Below are 18,135 nucleotides of genomic sequence, written 5' to 3'. Positions count from 1 at the left end.
TGAAACTGCTGGGCAGAAAGACCCAGTGTATGGCTGGAGAGGCAGGAGCCAAACAACGGATGGTCCTAAGATGTGGCGAAAGCAACACGATAAAATATTGCAGCTCCCTTCTAGCCCTCCCCGCCCTTTTGGCTTTGCCACTGCAGCAAACCGCGAAGGGAGAGGACGTAGGGACAAGAATTGAACTAGTAGGAAGCGGGCGGAACGCCGCATGCAGGTCCGACGGCCGCCACGCTCGTCCCCTTCCCGAGCCTGAGATGCTGCATCACGACACCTGCTCGTTCCCTCCGCGCTATTCTCGCTTGCCTCTTAGGTCTCACGCCGCCCCCGCCCTGCCCCGCCCCGGTCCTCTCAAGAGCCGGAGGAAGCATCTGCCCCCCCTCCGCATGCGCGCGCTCTTTTAAACTGCCCCACCCCCACCCCCACCCCCACCCTGTGACGGCGGGGCTGCAGCTGGCGCGGGAGGCAGAGTGTGGCCGGGTCTCGACGTCATCCTGTGCAGTGCGCGGGGCATTGAAAGGTGAATGGCTGAGAGGGCGAGAAGAGCGCGAGCGAGTGTCAGCGCAGCCCGCAACAGCAGCAGCAGGAGGAAGAAGGCGCCGCCGATGTTTGATTCTGCTCTTCCCAAGAGAGGCGCCCGCAGATAATGGAGCGGAGGCGGTAGGAAGGGTTCGCGGTGGAGGCGGCAGCAGCAGCAGAACAGAAAGCGGAGTCACTGCGCCGTGTGTTCCCTTCGCCTCCAGCAATGTGAGGAAAGAAGTGCTGTGACCGCTCGACCGCCGCTTTCTTCCAAGGGGCGAGGGGGCAGTGCCGCCGCTCCCCACCTCCCCCCGCTGGTCCTCGCAATTCCGACAAGGCAGGAGACTCCCTGCCCCACCGCCTGCCCTGCCCCCACTCCCCTCGTAAAGCTATGAGCCATGAAGCCGCCTGGCAAAAGTTCTCTGCGGCAGCCCTTTTCTGGCAGCTGCCGGCACGGCCGATCCTCTAACGCTCCCTTCTTAGCCTGCCTGACGCGGCTGCCTCTGCTCGGCTTCTTCCGCCGTTTCCTTTTGGCGTTCCTGCTGCTTTGCTGGGGACGTCCAGAGAGCTCGGGGGTCATTGCGGACACCGGTGAGTGCGGGGTGAAAATGGGCTGGAATCTCCCCTTCTAACTCCGCAGGGTCTGATGTTTGGGAAGTCAGCCCTCTTCTCCTTCGCCCTGCTATTTGCTGCCTTTCGAGTTACATGCCAAATTGCCAATGCAGATCAATAGCAAATCCCGTTATCTAGTTATTTTTTTCCCCCTTTGGAGCGCCTCATTTCCTCTGTCATGCTAGTTTCTTCTGCTCGTGACAGACCTCATACAGCACCCAATGTTTTGCTCCCTGTGGTGAGAAGCTTTCCTGATCGTTCATCACTCACAAGTATGTGCATATATCTGCTTCTACATAGATTCATTGACAGGTTTCTATCCTGAGGATAGCATTTTGTTTGATCATCTGCAGCCAAATTGTTAGTCGTGACTGCAACTGAATTTTTCTTCCTTCTTTTCCTTCCTACATTTGGAAAAGTAGGAGAGGGAAAATAACCTGCCTATTCTCATGTTGAAGATTCTTTATTGGTAGGGAGGGAGGGAGGGAGGGAGTGGGTGGGTGGGGGTGCAAACTCAGTCATATGAGGATGGGCAAGATGTGATCTCAAAAGGTGCTGATGCAGCAAAATGTACTTGGCAGGTTGTCAGAATGCTCATTTTTTGTGAATCTTATTTAAGAAGTATCTGAAGCAGAGTAAGTGGGGGTTTTGTTTAGGGAAAGATTTAGAATTAAGTTGAGAACTCATACATAATATACTTATGGGAAAAGGAACTCCCTGAGAGGACAACTTTTAAGCATGAAGAAATGTGTATTTTCTTCTGCATGATCTCTAGTACTTAACAGTTTATTTTCAAAGAAATCTAACTGAATTTCTTGATATAATTTTGTATAATAACTGAGAATTTGCATTCTTATGGTTTATGTGAGAAGTGGCCCTTATGTAAAGGGAATTGATTGATTTTCAATGGACATATGAATTCCATTTTTGAGAAGTTTACAGATTCACAGAGTTTGATCAATATTTCTGAGGAAAACTGACAAGAGCCATGGTATTTGGGATCTCATTAAAAGAGCTTCCCTTCTGAAAAATGATTTTTTTAAACATTTAGATTATTCTGTAAAAATACATTGTATTAAATACCCAATACTTTTTGTAATTCCTTCTGCAATACTGTAATATTTTGTATTGTATTTCCTAAATACTAGGAAATATTTTAATAAGGCATGTTGGAGCAATTGGAATGATATTAGCCTCATAAAGGAAAATTAACAGAATTTAAAGCAGCCTATATAAAGTGTTCATTTCCTCTGTGTTTAATGAAGACCTATCTGTTTTCCCTAGCTATCCATTGGAATGAAACCTTGGAAAAAACAGAAACCATACTGGCAAATGAGGACACTGCATTTCAACAGATTAACAATAGTAGTAGCAAAAATAACAATTACAGCAGTGCATTCCAAAAAGAAATCACATTGCCTTCAAGACTTATTTATTATTTGAACAAAGACTCTGAAAGTCCCTATCATATTTTGGATACTAGGACAAGATACCAGCAAAAACACAGTAAGGTAAGAATTTAAAAAAAGGAACATCCAGTACAGTAGCTCAAAATAGTCCTGTCCCTTGAGGGATTGTCTTACTTTAAGAATGTCTATTCAGCAGATTGGTAATACCTCTGTAATATTATTGCTGCATTGGGTTTAGATGCCAGGAATAGCCGTCAGTTAGTTGTGAAGCTTAGTATCAGTACTGTAGATAAAACAAAGGAATATAACCTGAATTTCTATTCTCTTTAGAGGTTTAGATTTTATCCCTTCTTAACCAATTTTAACCAATTTACTTGAATTAGAAAAAGGGGCATGGTAAAAACTAAATAATATCTTTCATATGACAGGTATAGGAGAACTTGATGTGTTATAGATCCAAATTCTTTATCTTTAGTAGATGTGTATAGGTTTATGTGTACACACACACACACACACACACACTCACACTGCATGTTCATGTAACTAAACTTAGTCATGGCTAAGCCTTATTTAAAACAATGACACTTAAATAAGTTATGATTCACTTGTGTCATTGCTTCAATTGTATGTTTAAATGATTAACCTTAGCTGTATCAAGACCTGCAGAGTTCTCATACATATACATAGCAGAAAAATAATACGAGTGAACTTACTAAGAGAGCAAGTTAGAAGATTGCTTAGAATTTAGTCTGTTGTGATTTCATGTTATGTATTGCACTCTTGTTTTTCTTGATCTCTTCCCAAAGTAATAATTAGGCCAAATGTGATCTGTCCCTCTTGTTATGATATGAGATTACACATTGCAGTACTTTTATAAATGTTCTATTTCCTCTCTAAAGGTAGTATTTCAGTAGTCAAATAGCCTTTTCTCAACTTTGTATTATATAAATATGTAACATTGTTATTGGACATAATTATGGTTAGTTTGGGATTGAAAACCCACCCACATGCATTTTTAATAGACAGGAGACTTCTTAATTTTTAAAATAATACTATTAATGCAAATTAAAAGGCAAGTTTTTTTGGTAATCATTAATAATTTGTGTTTTTTTATTGAATCATACTTTATATTAACTCACGATTCTTGGAATAATATGGCTTATTCCAAAATTGATCTATCCAAAGAAATGCATTACTTTGGCAAGAGGGGCAGTTACAGAAAATTGATTTATTTTATTTTATTTTATTTTATTAATCAGTTCAGAAAGCAAAGGAGTGAATTCTATGTGCCACCTGACCCATTATTTTGAAGCTCAAGAGACCTTTGGCAGCTGTTTCTGATGAAACATAAGAAACTATTGTCAGATAAAGAAAACAGGGCATTCCCAGTGGTATATGCAATATCTCTACAGGACCAACACTGGAGAACATGAAATTAATATCTATTGATCATATAAACGTTAATGACAAATCTAGAGTGACAGTATGCTTGAAGGTCATTCTCAAGGGTCTGTGCTACTTTGATCTTTCCAGATTATTTTTCTCTTCTTATTATAGATTTTTTGTGTCAGTGAATGCAGGCTTTGGAAGTGACACTTTAGGAAACAATACAAGTAGTCCTCGAATTACAGTTCATTTGCTGACCATTCAAAGTTACAACAGTACTGAAAAACTGACATTACCATTTTTCGTAGTTACAACTTTTGCAGCATCCCCATGGTCGTGTGTTCTAAACCCAGAGGGTTTTCAATTGGTTCATGTTTATGATGGTTGCTGTCTCCCAGAATTCTGTGATCATCTTTTATGACTTCCTGACAAACAAAGTCAATGGGGAAGCCAGATTCAGTTAATAGCTGCAGTGATTCACTTAACAACTTCCATGAAATGGGATAAAACGCACTTAACAGAATGTTTTTCTTGTTAAGAGAAATTTTGGGCTCAGTTGTGGTTGTAAGTTGAGAACTACCTGTATAAATAGAGGTGGTGCAAGGCTGATTTGAACCCAGTACTTGCATAACACAGTTGTATGTTCCTTTGAACTATGGGGGTTTGGCACTTACTGCTTTTATATTTATGTTCATAAGTGTAAAGCATTATCCAAAGTAAGAAAATACAGGTATTTTGTTAGCTAAAAGGTCCCATCTCTTATGAAAGATGATGATTTTGTGCAAGAACTGGCATAATTAGTAAAATACTGTAACTAAGTGCTTAGTTTTGTGGGAAAGTTATTCAGACAAGGTATAATTCATTTCTGGAATTAAACAGATACTGTTTCTCATGTTCCTTGGTATATACAGTACTTGGTAGCTATGTTAGTGCAATTGTAGCAATTTCACTTCCTTATTCTAGTATGGTCTTTGCTGTTACTGTAGTAATAAAAATAAGTGTTAATGTGGGTAGCAGTGCTCATTTCCTAAGTTCTGTGTCCTTCCTCTACCCATCAAGGGAAGGAGGCAGCTCTTTCAAGTGCTTTTATGTATTTCAGTGATTAATTACTGCACTGAGAATATAATTGTTACTAATTCTGCCTGCATTAAGAATATAATAGTATCTAGCTGCCAATGCAGCTAAAATGCTTGAAGTAATAGTTACATCCTTAGCAAGTATTCCAAATGTTAATCCTTATATAGCCCAGAAAAGCATTATCCATATTAAGAAATAAGTATTTGCACAAGTTTAAAGATTTTACATTAATGATTTAGGAGAAAAATGGAGCGAGGAAAGAGCAATTCAGCAAGGATTGATCACGAGAGCCAATATAAATATAAAGAAGAAGGAAAAAAGGCATATCCAGGAAATGACTGGCTGAAAAGACATAATACTGCAATATTTTGCTGCATTTTCCATGTTTTAACTTCATAGTCTCGCTGTATAGAAACCTTGTCTTGGGAAAGTTAACTAGAATAATCTAGCTCACAGCACTGTTAATACTCATTATCTTGAGTTCTCTGGAGTGTAGCTTTCAATGTGGCAACTGACTGAGTATATGGTTAATATAACTGTTAAATTAGTTATATGCCAAGACTTCTGTACATGGAAAGAGGATAGTATGATTAACTAAATCCTAAGAGCTTTTAGTTGAGGTAGGACAACAGGAGTCAGCCCAATGTATGATTCAGCAGAAAGTGCTTGACAGAGTTAAACAACGCTAAATATGTGTCAGATGAAAGTTTTCTGCTAAAGCACTATTCTGGAGGAGAGTCACCTCTAGGAGAGATGGATGGATGGATGGATGGAAGGAAGGAAGGAAGGAAGGAAGGAAGGAAGGAAGGAAGGAAGGAAGGAAGGAAGGAAGGAAGGAAGGAAGGGAGGAAGGGAGGGAGTCCCTGCAAAATTTATTCACTAGTCATTGTTGGGGAAGCATTCATCTCACTGTTCCTAGGCATGATGGGTGGCTTATAAATTTAATAAATAAATTTAACAAACAAACAAAATTTAACAAACTTCAGTTGTCATCCCATTTATATGTGACAAAAGTCTCTTTGCAGGACATCCCTTGAATGCCCTTTCTAGTTCTTGGAGGGAGCAGACACAGGCATTTAGTACTGGATGTTTGCCCATCTATAAATATACATAGGCCAAAACTTTATTTCTCCTAACCTGGAGAAATAATGTGAATGACTGTTTTAATGAGTCATGTTTTCAATCCTAAAAACAATCCATTCTCTGACCTAAATGAGGAGGAGCCAGTTGAAGTTGGAAAGGAGAGATCAATGGAAGTTCTGGAATCACATTCCAACATCAAGCCTGAGGTGCAACATGCCAGATAGACCCAAAGGTGCTTTTTTCAAGAGGCAACTGGACTTTCTGGTTTTTCTTTGAAGACGTTTCACTTCTCATCCAAGAAGACTCTTCACCTCTCAGACCTTCTTTTTTTTAAAAAAAATAAGTTTTTTATTTTTCAGTATAAACATACGTATTTGTGAGCATTACATTGACTGGGTCAAGTCTTTTTTAAGCCACAGTAACAATAGCAATACAAATTATATGTGTAATTCTAATCTTCCAACTTCCACAACTTCAACAATGCTAATCTTTTTTCATAATCCATTTCTCATTTTCCCATTAGTTCATTTAAACGTAAATAACATTTCTTTGCGCCTTGTATTTATAGTCCCTAAATACTATGATTTAATGTTTTAAGAGTTATTCATAGTTCCACCATAACTTCAATATTCAAAATATGTAGGGTTAATAATAATGCCAAATATTAACAATATTTAATCAATCCCGGAAATGTATTTCAAAATCCCACACAATTTCTAATCCTTAATATTTTAAATTCATAATTATATATACTACTATTTTCCCTATATATATTCCCATTTTATTGATATGTTTTCCCATTATTCATCAGCTCTTAATCTTTGAAAGATTCCATCATTTATTGATTTTTTTAATCAACCTTTTATATATCTCTCTTGGAATCTTGTATCTTTTTGAATTTTTTGTACCTACTAAACTTTCCCTTCTGAATACCTTTTGCCTCTTCTGTATTATTTGAACTCCCATCTACAAAACTTCTTTTTGGTTATTTAAAAGAATTTTTTTCCTTTTCTCTCTATTCTGTTGTAAACTTTTAAAGAGTTATATAGTTGTCTTCTATCCTTTCTCCTCTTTATTATTAACTTCTTGCATCTCATTTCAGTTTTTCTCTTCCACTTCTTAGTCTAACTTCTCACCTATTTCTTGAATATCATGTTCTTCTTTACCCCCCAATTGTTGGGTAGCTTTTACAACATTTTCTGTATCTTTAAACATTCCCCTTGTCTTCTTATTGTCTTTCATAGATTCATGCATACCTTTTAACATAAACAATAATTCTTTAGGGCTTCTGGTTTTGAACCTCCCTGAAGACGGACCATTGACTGTGACTGTGCGTGGCTTTGGTCTGTGATTCAGCGTTGGAGAGCCCTGATTGATCAGATTTGGGGCAGAAGCCACCTCGTAGGGCCGGCAGAGGAAGGGGAGACCATCAGCTGGGTAGAGGAGAGTTACAAATCCCCTCCCTGGCTTGGCAATTGCTCCCTCCCAAAGACGCCTGAAGTGGTGGTCTAAAATGGCCACCTTGAAGGGGAAGATTATGCAGGAGAGAGAGAAAGAAGCGAACAGCAGGAGGAACAGGATGGTGTAATTAAATGAAAGGTACCCCCAAGATTAACATTTCAAAGAATTTTTAAGAAAGGATTTAAAGCGAAGAGAAAAAGAGAAAAAAGGTGTGAATTGCTTTTGACAGTGGCAGGGCTTTGAATCGAGAAAGGTAGAAGCTGGAAGAAGGAATCATCTAATCAATTTGGATAAGTATATTCTGATTCTATATAGGTACTAATAAAGCTGAACTATAGATTGTTAAAGAGGAAATTTAATACCAGTTGGATTTGATCTTTTTGTTTGGAAGATAGTGGTTTAAAAAGCTCTGAATAATTGGAAAAAAGAAAAGAAAAGAGGGGGTGAAGATCTGTTATAACAAAGAGTGTCATCTAAATTAAATCTAACTTGTTTTTCTTTTAAATGACTCTGTTTCTTAAAAACTGTAAGGAAAAATTGATACAATAGAACAAGAACTTTGAAAAAGTTGAAACAAAGAAAGAAACAGGAAGAATCTGCCCTTGGATTAATTGTTGCTTCTGGAATGGATTTGGCATTGGATTAGCTGAGGACTAAAACTTGAGAGGAAAAAAATAAAAGCTGACAGTTGGAAATTAACTTCAAACACACTATTTGGATTAAATTGCCAGTTAGAAAGTTGTAAAATGGTGATAGCTTCTGGAATTAAACATGGAACATGAAGCATGAAAGAAATATTACAAGAGCAAGGTGAATTGCTGGCTTTGCTTTAAAATTTATGGAAAATGCGATTGCAGAATATGAACAACAAAGACAAAAGACAGAAGAGGAAGTGAAGCAAATCATGAAAGGGGCCATCTTTAATTATCATCGAGAACAAAGAACTCTGGAAAGAAAGAGGAAAAGAATTGGAAATAAATATAGGAGATTTAAGAAGTTAAATAAAGAAGGGAATATACAGAAAATTAAAACAGGGAAAAAGAATCAGAAGAAATTTGAAGGGTGGAAGGAAGTTATAAATAGAGAGGGGGATAAAAACTGGAGTGAAAGAATAAAGGGGAAAATACAAGGGGAAAGAAGGAATAAGAAACAGGACCCGGGAACAAAAAAATATGGGAATTGTAAAAAAAATGGGAAAATTGTTTAATTAGACATAGAGACAATGGAAGATTAATATTTAAAGAGGGGATTCTGCAAGGTGCTGGGGGTAACATTGATAAATTTATAGTTATGAAATAGGGACATATAGATTGATAAGATGGAAAACAGAATTGTTATTTCTCGATAATGAAATCTAATGCTCTTTTCCTTTATGTATAGAGATAATTGTAACAAATAATGGAATATGTTTATTAAACATATTGAAATATTTCTAGGACTGGAATGCAGGCTTTTTTGTCTAAATATGAATGGAATAATTAATGGAATATGTGTATTAAATATATGGAAATAAATGAAACGATATAGGAGGAGAGCTGAAATGGAATTAACATCAGGGTTTAGGATTTAAATGAGTAGATTAATATGTCTTTTTTTTGAAATTGTAAAAAAATCTTATGAAATTAAAAAGCAGGAAAACCATGCAGAATCTGATTTATATATACTGTGTAGTTTTAAAGGGATTATCAATTTTAATGTTTTAGGTAATATATGGGATTTAAAAGGGGAGATAATTAATGAATATGTAACTTAAGAGGTGGCACACTTAAACTGATATTTTAGGGGGGAAACCAATTTATAGGAGTGTTTTTAATTAGAATTTAAGATGACATATACAAATGTGACAGCTAAAAGTACTAAAGTATAATAATTATGAAGCTAACATAAGTGAATTAAATAATGAGATAAGCATTTGGAATAATACAATAAAACAGAAAATGTATAAAAGCATCGTTAAGATAAGAAATTGAATACAAAAATTGAATATGTAACTATGGTCATATTTGTATGTATATGTGAAATCTGTAATCATACTGTTCACTAAAAAGAGATGTTAAAATGTGGAAAACTGAATAAAACTTGTTTAAAAAAATTCTTTATATAACTATTGTCTCTTGAAAATCCATTTTATAAAACTCCTTGTTTTATTATTTGCAGCCTTATATTTCCCCCATTATATATCTCCCAATTGTCCAAATTTTAAAGTCTTATTTAGCTGTCTTTCTTTTCTTCTGATACTTTTCTTCTTTTGTCTCATAGAATGTTCTGTTGAATAATGTTAGTAATCCAAATCCAAGTCCAAATTAAGTCCAACAATCTAAGTCCAAATTAGTCTTACTAGATTCCTCCAACCTTTCAAATCCATAATCCAAGCCAAATTTAATAAAAATTGCAAGTTAGTTCCTTTTATAAATCTTCCAAAGAGCAGGAAAAAAAAGGCTCAATAAGTATTCTCAAGTTATCCAAGTTGTCAACAGTAAAGTCAAGGTTAGGACATCCTCCAGATGTTATTGCTTCTATTCTGTTCTGTGTATTAGGCTTGTGTGTATTGAAAAAACATTCACTAAGTATGTTATGATTATAGTGCTATAGTACTTCTCTTCTTCAAGTAGATGGCACCCTTATCCCAAATCCAATGTTAAATAGTCTGTCAAAAACATCGGATTATTCAACATCTGGGGGTTTAAAAATACAAATAAACAGGTAATTTCTTCCAGAGATCGCTTTTCAAATTATTTGAGCTTTTTCTAAGCTTTCTGTATTTTATTAGCTTCTCTAGTGTTTCTTTCACCTCTTTCTTCTCCGTTTTTTTTTCTTCCATGTGTCAATTCACCAAGCTTAGGAGTTATCTTTTAATATCTTGTAGTTACTTCAAATCTTTAGAGTAAAAGTTGGTAGTTATCTCTCCCAGTTCCAATGCTCTGTCCATATACCACTCCAGCACCAATCTTATGGTCCTGGTTGTCCCACCTTCATGACTGCCCAAAAATGGCCATCCTCCTTGCTGCCATTCGGGGAGAGCTTGCTTCAGACCTAACAAGGAAATTGTGGATTCCTTGTGGTCAGTGAAGTGTGTCTTCTTCCTTCACCACCCCTCCAAGGCGGCTATGACCCTGTAGGGTCTCCCAACAGTGGTTACTGGCTGGATTTCGTGGGGCTTGATAGAGTCTGCTATTTTCCAGCTGTCCTCACCACGACATCAATTGGAAGTCCAGCTCTCAGAGCTTCTTGAAGAAGCTTCTAGGATGAGAAGCGAAACATCTTCAAAAAACAAACAGACAGTCCAGTTGCCTGTTGAAAAAAGCATCTTCGGGACAACCATGACCTGGATGACTGAGAATCTCCATAGACAACATGTCTGATAGGAACATGAATGGAATATTGAGAGAATCTTAAATCAGATTTCTGAAGAACTGAACTTCCTCCTGACTTTTGAGAGATCTGTCTTATATTTACTTGGAGGCTCACATTCCCTGATTGCTGCTTGTTACTGGGGGTCGGTCATAAGGAAGGAAAGAGATAGAGTAGTGCCAGTTCCAGATCAGATTTAAAACTCATTAATGACTCTTCATTTTTCAAAATTGGAAAATTGTAGTTGTAATAGTTTTACTTAAAAGAAATATATAAGGGGTCAGTTAGACTTCATACATTATTGGGCAAGTTGGCAGCTGAGAGTTGTCTGGAGACTAGTCCCTTTAATGTATCCAGTGGGTTCATCACAGTGGTTCTGCTTTCATGCATAGTGACCCCTTGGGAACCTTAGTATTCTTTCCCTTTAAGAACCCTCTTGGCTACAATTCTGCTAATACCATATTACTTTGGCATCAAATATTATTTTAAAATAGAGGAAAGATATATGAAACTTTATCTGCATATAAGATGCTTAGGCATTACTGGATATTTCTCTCTCTCTTTTAAACAAAGTATATTCTGTATATCATTCAGAAACTGCATAAGTACTAAACCATAGAACATATTCATTTCTGCCTCCCTATTTTTTGGCTACTGATTTGCTGAATGAAGGATTTTAATAACATTAAATTCAAAAGTTTGCAATTTTGAAACGTTGAGTTGGTTTAATAAAGATATCATCTGAAATGGTCAACATAGTCACTTCTGCTATAAAGCACATATCATAGGGATATAAAGGGATTTTTATGATATCAAGCTAGTGTAACTTTATATGGTCAAGACTGCTTCAGAAAAGTTTAGAGGATTATTTACATGCTAAGCCATAAACTTTTGCAAACCAGACCAGCTAGATCTGTGCAATATGCCATACCCAAACCACATTTAAGGCTTAGCTGGGATGAGGAAACCCAGCCACTCTCTTAAAACAGAGTCCAAGAAAAGTTTGATACGTTGATTAGTATTACTATCTTAAAAAAATCTTTTTCAGGTTGTATCCAGGCTTGTTGGAAGATAGAAACAATTTTGAGAGTTTTCATGTGTTTTTACATATGTTATATGCATAAAGAGGGAGGTGATGGAGTACTAAATGTCAAGCCTCATAGGCCATTTACAGTCTATGAATTAATGACTGGTTTGGAGTTGTGATTAATACCCTGGATAGAAACTGGGACATCATGAATTCTAGTCCCACCTTAGTCACCAAACTAGCTGGTGACCCAAGGGACAAAGAGAACATTTTGCACCAAATGAGATGTAACAAAATTTCCTATCTTTTTCTAACACTAACATCTAAGATTGACAAATCGCATCAATGCTGGAAATGTCATGAAACAGAAGGAACATTTTATCATATGTGATGGACATGTAATAAAAACCCCCGAAAATACTGAAAAAACATACATAGTGTAATGTAGAAAATCTTGTAATTTAAATTTGAAATGAAACTATATCTTCTCTTACTAGGTGTATACGGAGATTCTTAGTCATCCAGGTCAGGGTTGTCCCAAAGGTGCTTTTTTCAAGAGGCAACTGGACTTCCTTGTTTATTTTGAAGTTGTTTCCCTTCTCATTCAAGAAGCTTCTTCAGCTCTGATGGATGGTGGGGAATTGAATGATTTATATTCCTTGAAGACAGCTGGTCATCTGTATTCTTTTAGAGAGTCATTGAGGCCACCTGGAGATTTATCTATGTCCTCGGGGTCACCTGAGTAGTGTAAATGGGTGTGGAGCCTTCTTGGAACTGAATGAAGGACTGTGTTGTAGGCTGGAGATAGATGATGCAGTATCACTCCCCTTCTGTTGAGAGAGGGCTGTTCAATTTTGATATAGATGGCTTCTTTGACCTCTCTTTCAAACCAGCAATCCTCTCTGTCCAAAATGTGGACTTTGCTGTCTTCAAAAGAGTGGCCTTTGTCTATTAAATGCAGAGACTGCTGAATCTAATCCTGATGGTTTTGTTCTCCTATGTTGTGCCATGTGTTTATGAAAGGGTTGTTTTGTTTCCCCAACGTACAGATCTGCACATGTCTTATATGCGTACTGCATATGCCACATTGCTCAATTTGTATCTAGGTGTTTTATCCTTGGAATGGACAAGCTTCTGCCTTAATGTATTCTTGCATTTAAAGTGTGCACATATGCTGAAGATAAAAGCTGAGCTTTTCAGATATTCCTGCAACGTATGGAATGACGACATTGCTTTATTTATTGTTCTCTTCTTTGTCTGTTATGGACGAGCTCCTGCTGGGTCTTTTGGGGGATTTGATGAAGGCCCACTTGGGGTAGCCACATGTTCTGAGGACTTCCTTGATGTGTTTTAGTTCTTTTTTTCCTGTCCAGTCCAGGAAGTTAGACAATGAATTTGATTTATCTGCCCACAGAATTGATATTGATAGGTTTGGTGAATGCTTCCAATTCCAGTGTTTTGTTCTTGACCCAAGGATCATTCACATAATACCCAATGAGTGGGTGGAATACTGGTGAAGGACTTTAGGGCTTTGGCTTCTATCTCTTCCATGTAGAGATTGGCCACAATGGGGGACGCAGGTGAACCCATGGCACACCTATATTTTTTCACCAGACATATTATCTCTGTGGAGAGATACATCAAATTCACACAGGAAGATGTTAAAGAAAATATTCTAACCTTCCTGGACTTTGCAGTACACATCAAGGAAGAGAGAAGCCTTAACATTGAAGTTTACAAAAAAAAAAAAAACCCCTACACAAACCAATATTTACATTTTGATTCTTACCACTCACTGGAGCACAAAATGGGAGTTATCAGAACTGTATACCAGCGAGCTGAAGGACTGTCTACTAGCAAAGATGGGAAGAAAAAGAACTAAAACACATCAAGGAATCCCTCAGAACATGTGGCTATCCCAAGTGGGCCTTCATCAAATCTCCCAAAAGGCCCAGCAGGAGCTCTTCCATAATAGACAAGAAGAGAACAACAAATGAAGCAATGCCATATGTTACAGAAATATCTGAAAAGCTCAGGAGGATCTTCAGCCCACAACATACAAGCACATTTTAAACCCAAGATGTTTGTCCAACCCAAGGTTAAAACACCCAGACACAAATAGAGCAACATGGTATATGCAGTACACATATGAGGCATGCACATGGGAGAAACAAAACAACTACTTCATAAACAAATGACATAAATAGGAGAACATAGGAGGACTAGATTCAGTCCATCTGCATTTAAAAGACAAAGAACACTCTCTTAAAGACAGCAAAGTCCAAATTTTGGACAGAGAGGATCATTGGTTTGAAAGAGGGGTTAAAGAGGCCATCCATGTCAAAATTGAACTGCCCCCTCTCAACAGAGTGGGAGGGATATGGCACCATCTATCTCCAGTCTACAAGACCGTCCTTTCATCAGTTCCAAGAAGGCTCCACACCCATTTGCAACTACTCAGGTGACCCTGAGGACACAGGTTAACCTCCAGGTGGCCTCAATGACTCTCTAAAAGAATTCAAATAACCAGCTGTCTGCAAGGAATATAAATCCTTCCATTCAGTCAGAGCCGAAGAAGCTTTTTGGAGAGAAACAAAATGTCTTCAAAGAAAAACAAGGAAGTCCAGTTGTCTCTTGAAAAAAGCACCTTTGGGATTTTATTACTAGGTATAATCTCAGAAAAAAATAGCAAGAAACATAACTAAATGAGATATGTGGGAACAAATTTTACTCAATATTGGAAGAATGATTCAATTCAGACAATATCTGATTGGAACTTAGATTTGGAAAATATGCAGCAATGGCAAAACTAAGTATATATACAAAATACAAACTGATATAAATTTAAAAAATAATGTTTCCTATATATCATGTAGTATGGCAAATATATTCATTTACTGTATGTCTTCTAAGATAGCCTAAATATCTACAAATATTTCAAATAACCAGATGTAACCCGATGTATAAAACCAATCGAAAACCAAGTTCTTTCTTTTTATTAATCTTTCTCCCTCCTTCCCTTCCATCCATCCACCCTTCCATTATACATATGTATATGTATACTCGTACAGGTGCACACAAACATGCATATATATTCTAAGTAACAATACAAGGGAAATTTAATGAACAAGCAATTTAAGATTAAAACCTCTAGCATATAACAATTATTTTGATATGAGCTGTAGTGATTCTTTTTCAATTATGTTCAATTTTGGATGAAAAAGCCAAATAATTTTATGCTTGTAATATTGACAGTTCAGTCTTTAATTAACATTGATAGATTATTTGTCTCTTTTCTAGTCTCAATATGCTAAACTATCTAAATAATAGAATGTTAATAATTGTCAAATATATTGTACAAACATTAGTGTATTAAAACAATATATTAAAATTTATGACACCATAACAAAAAATAAAAAAAGAAATTCTATTCCTAAAAATATCCCTTGATTTTTTAAAAGACATGCATGAATAAAGAACTGGAAATTACCTAATAATTTAGACAGAAGCTATTTAAGTTGGCAGGCCCACTAACCCTCCTGACCGATTTAGTTCAGTGGTAGGATTCAAATTTTTTTTACTATCGGTTCTGTGGGTGTAGCTTGATGGGCATGCCAGGAGGAGAATACTGGATAATCTCCAGTCCGAGGTGGTATTTGCCGGTTCTCCGAACTACTCAAAATTTCTGCTACCGGTTCTCCAGAACTGGTCAGAACCTGTTGAATACCACCTCTGGTTTAGTTGTTTTCTTTGTTTATTTGTTTACCCAGTTTTGTGTAATGATCCTCTCCTATAAAATGAGTTGTGTGATGACATGGGAATAGATGTTAATACTCATCAATATTAGATCCAGATCATATAACTATGCATAAGATTTATGTTTGTGTGTCTCTGTATGTGGTTTTCAAATAAAATTAAAGGTTTACTGATAAATTATTTTATTGTAATACTTATAAATATTTTAAGATATCACAAAATATATTTTCATTAGAAAAGTTTACTTTCTTTATAAAAATCTTCTGCTTGGGTTGCTACAATATAAAAAAGATGTTTGAGACTCTAGAAAGAGTGCAGTTTACAACAAAGATTTTTAGGGGTCTGGAAGCTAAAACATGGAGAACGGTTACAGGAATTGGACATGTCTAGTCTAATGAAAAAATGGGCTGGGGGTGGACAAGATACCAGTGTTCCAATATTGGAGTGGCTGCCACAAAGAAGTGGGGTGGGGGTTGTTAACCTTTTCTCCGAAGTACCTGAAGGCAGGACAAGAAGCAATGGATGGAAATTAATCAAGGAGAAAAGCAGCCTAGAAGTAACAAGAAATTTCCTAACAGAACAATAAACCATTGGAATGGCTTACCCTTAGAGGTTGTGGGTGCTCCATCACTTTTAAGAAGAGACTGGGCAGCCACTTGTCTGGAATGACATAGGGTCTCCTGAATGAGCAGGGGGTTGAACTAGAAGAACTCCCAAGGTCCCTTTCAACTATTCTGTTATTCTGCTATAATCTACAACATTTCTCAAAAACTGTCTTTATACATATATGCTTACTAAGAACTCTCAGCTGAAAAATGGTTATTTGCAAGTTGATTTTCAACATGGGGTCCATTTCAATTGCCTAATTTGGTGTATTTGATTAATTTACTTTGTTACTAATTTTTAAAAAACATTTTTTTAAAATCGTGAGCATTTTACCATGTAGCACTATTTCTGCAAGTTTTACCATACAGTTTCAATGTACCAAACCTTGACTAATGCATATACAAACTATTTTGTTAGGATCAGAAGGAACACATTTGTAATATAAACTGGTATAGCACTTTGTGGATCTTTTCAGATATTAAGGATTCACTGGAGAGCATTTTCAAATAAGTTTTTAAGGAACCTGTGATAAATATATATGCTGAACCTTGGAACTGCAATGAAGGGAGGTGTTTTAACTTTTTCCTTTTCATGAAGGCACTGACAAAAATGGATTCCCTCCCCAGCAGCTGTTTGTATCAAGAGAAAAGGTTTTGTTAGAATCAACAGAAACTTTTCTTTGGTGTGTAACTTCGATCGAGGAAGGTTTTCTTAGCAGCTATGATGAAGGGGAGGGTTAAACATCCCCAAATTATACCTTTTGACCGCAAAATTTGTTTAGATTCTAGGTAATAACAGCTACTGCTCATGATAATTGAATGTCCTGTCTAGTTATGTCCATTTGGGGAGAGAATAAGTTGTATTTTTAATTTGGCAAAAATCATATAGAAGTAATCCTGAGCCTGATGTCATTGCTAAAGCTGTTGTTTCCTTTCTGTCAAATGTTCACTCTTCTTCAAGAGGCATGGTGGCTCAGTGGCTTAATGACACTGGAGATGGCATTTGCTCTGTGGTTCAAGCCCTAGCACTGTATGTTGGGGTGAGCTCCTGTCACTCGCCTCAACTTCTGCCCACCTAGCAGTCTGAAGGCATGTTCCATGAGACTAGTTAATTAGGTACCACTTCAGTGGGGAGATGAGCTGCTACTTTGGGCCGGTGGTCAGATTCCTGCCAGCTCTGAACCTTCCCGATTGCGACACTCATTTGCAAGGCAGCTCTAGTGGAGAGAGGAGGACACTGCAAAAAGAGCCGTTTGTCTTTTTCTCTGGTGTGAAGCTAGCTTGCTCTCCTGTGGCGCACCTTGGGAAACTTGCAAACATGTACCGCAACAGAGCTAGTTAATTGCCAGCCAAACTACTACTCTGCATTAGCATTGTGGTCTCCTGGCTATTGAAACAATGTCATACACTAATAATATTCTTCCTCGAGTATTCAACTCTTTGCGGAGTCCTTTTTGCTTCCTGAGCTTGGATGTTTGCTTGCAGGTGTTACATCACCAGACTAGGGCAACATCTTCAGTGACTGGATAACAAAATAGCACTGAAGATGTTGCCTACTCTGATAACAAAACATTTGCAAATAAATAACCAAGACACCTAGGACTCCACAGGACTCAACCCTGAGCATTATATTATATATATTATATTATATTCTCTTCTATTGATTTAACTTTTTTGCTGCTATCTAATGGTTATTGTAGTCCTACTTACAGTGAATGATGAACCAGAAATTGCTTCTTGAGCTGCTACTTACAGCTGCCTAGGGCAGTTTTGGGGAAGTCTGCCTGGTTCCGAAGAAACTGCCTCTTAACACATTGTGGGGGTATTCTTTAACTAAAGGGGCATTACT

General features: G+C 37.2%; 1 protein-coding gene across 6 annotated transcripts in view; it reads left to right on the top strand.

Annotated features, from left to right (window-relative positions):
- Positions 1–442: 442 nt before the first annotated feature.
- Positions 443–18,135, top strand: part of ADAM23 (ADAM metallopeptidase domain 23) — an 89,517-nt gene continuing 71,824 nt past the window's right edge. For 3 of the 6 annotated variants that reach the window (XM_087919667.1, XM_087919665.1, XM_087919668.1), the window contains exons 1-2: positions 444–1,110; positions 2,416–2,642. In XM_087919667.1, coding sequence (XP_087775793.1) covers positions 918–1,110; positions 2,416–2,642 — 420 coding nt within the window. In that variant the 5' untranslated portion in view covers positions 444–917. Of the gene's footprint in view, positions 1,111–2,415; positions 2,643–18,135 lie in introns of all 6 variants that reach the window. The other 3 variants (XM_087919666.1, XM_026707745.2, XR_015740695.1) reach the window with 2 other exon arrangements.

The sequence above is a fragment of the Pseudonaja textilis genome, chromosome 1 (genome assembly GCF_049901715.1).
Source record: "Pseudonaja textilis isolate UNSWEBS1 chromosome 1, rPseTex1.2, whole genome shotgun sequence".
NCBI lineage: Eukaryota > Metazoa > Chordata > Lepidosauria > Squamata > Elapidae > Pseudonaja > Pseudonaja textilis.
The sequence above is the reverse complement of the archived record's forward strand: the minus strand, read 5'-3'. Positions and strand labels throughout refer to the sequence as shown.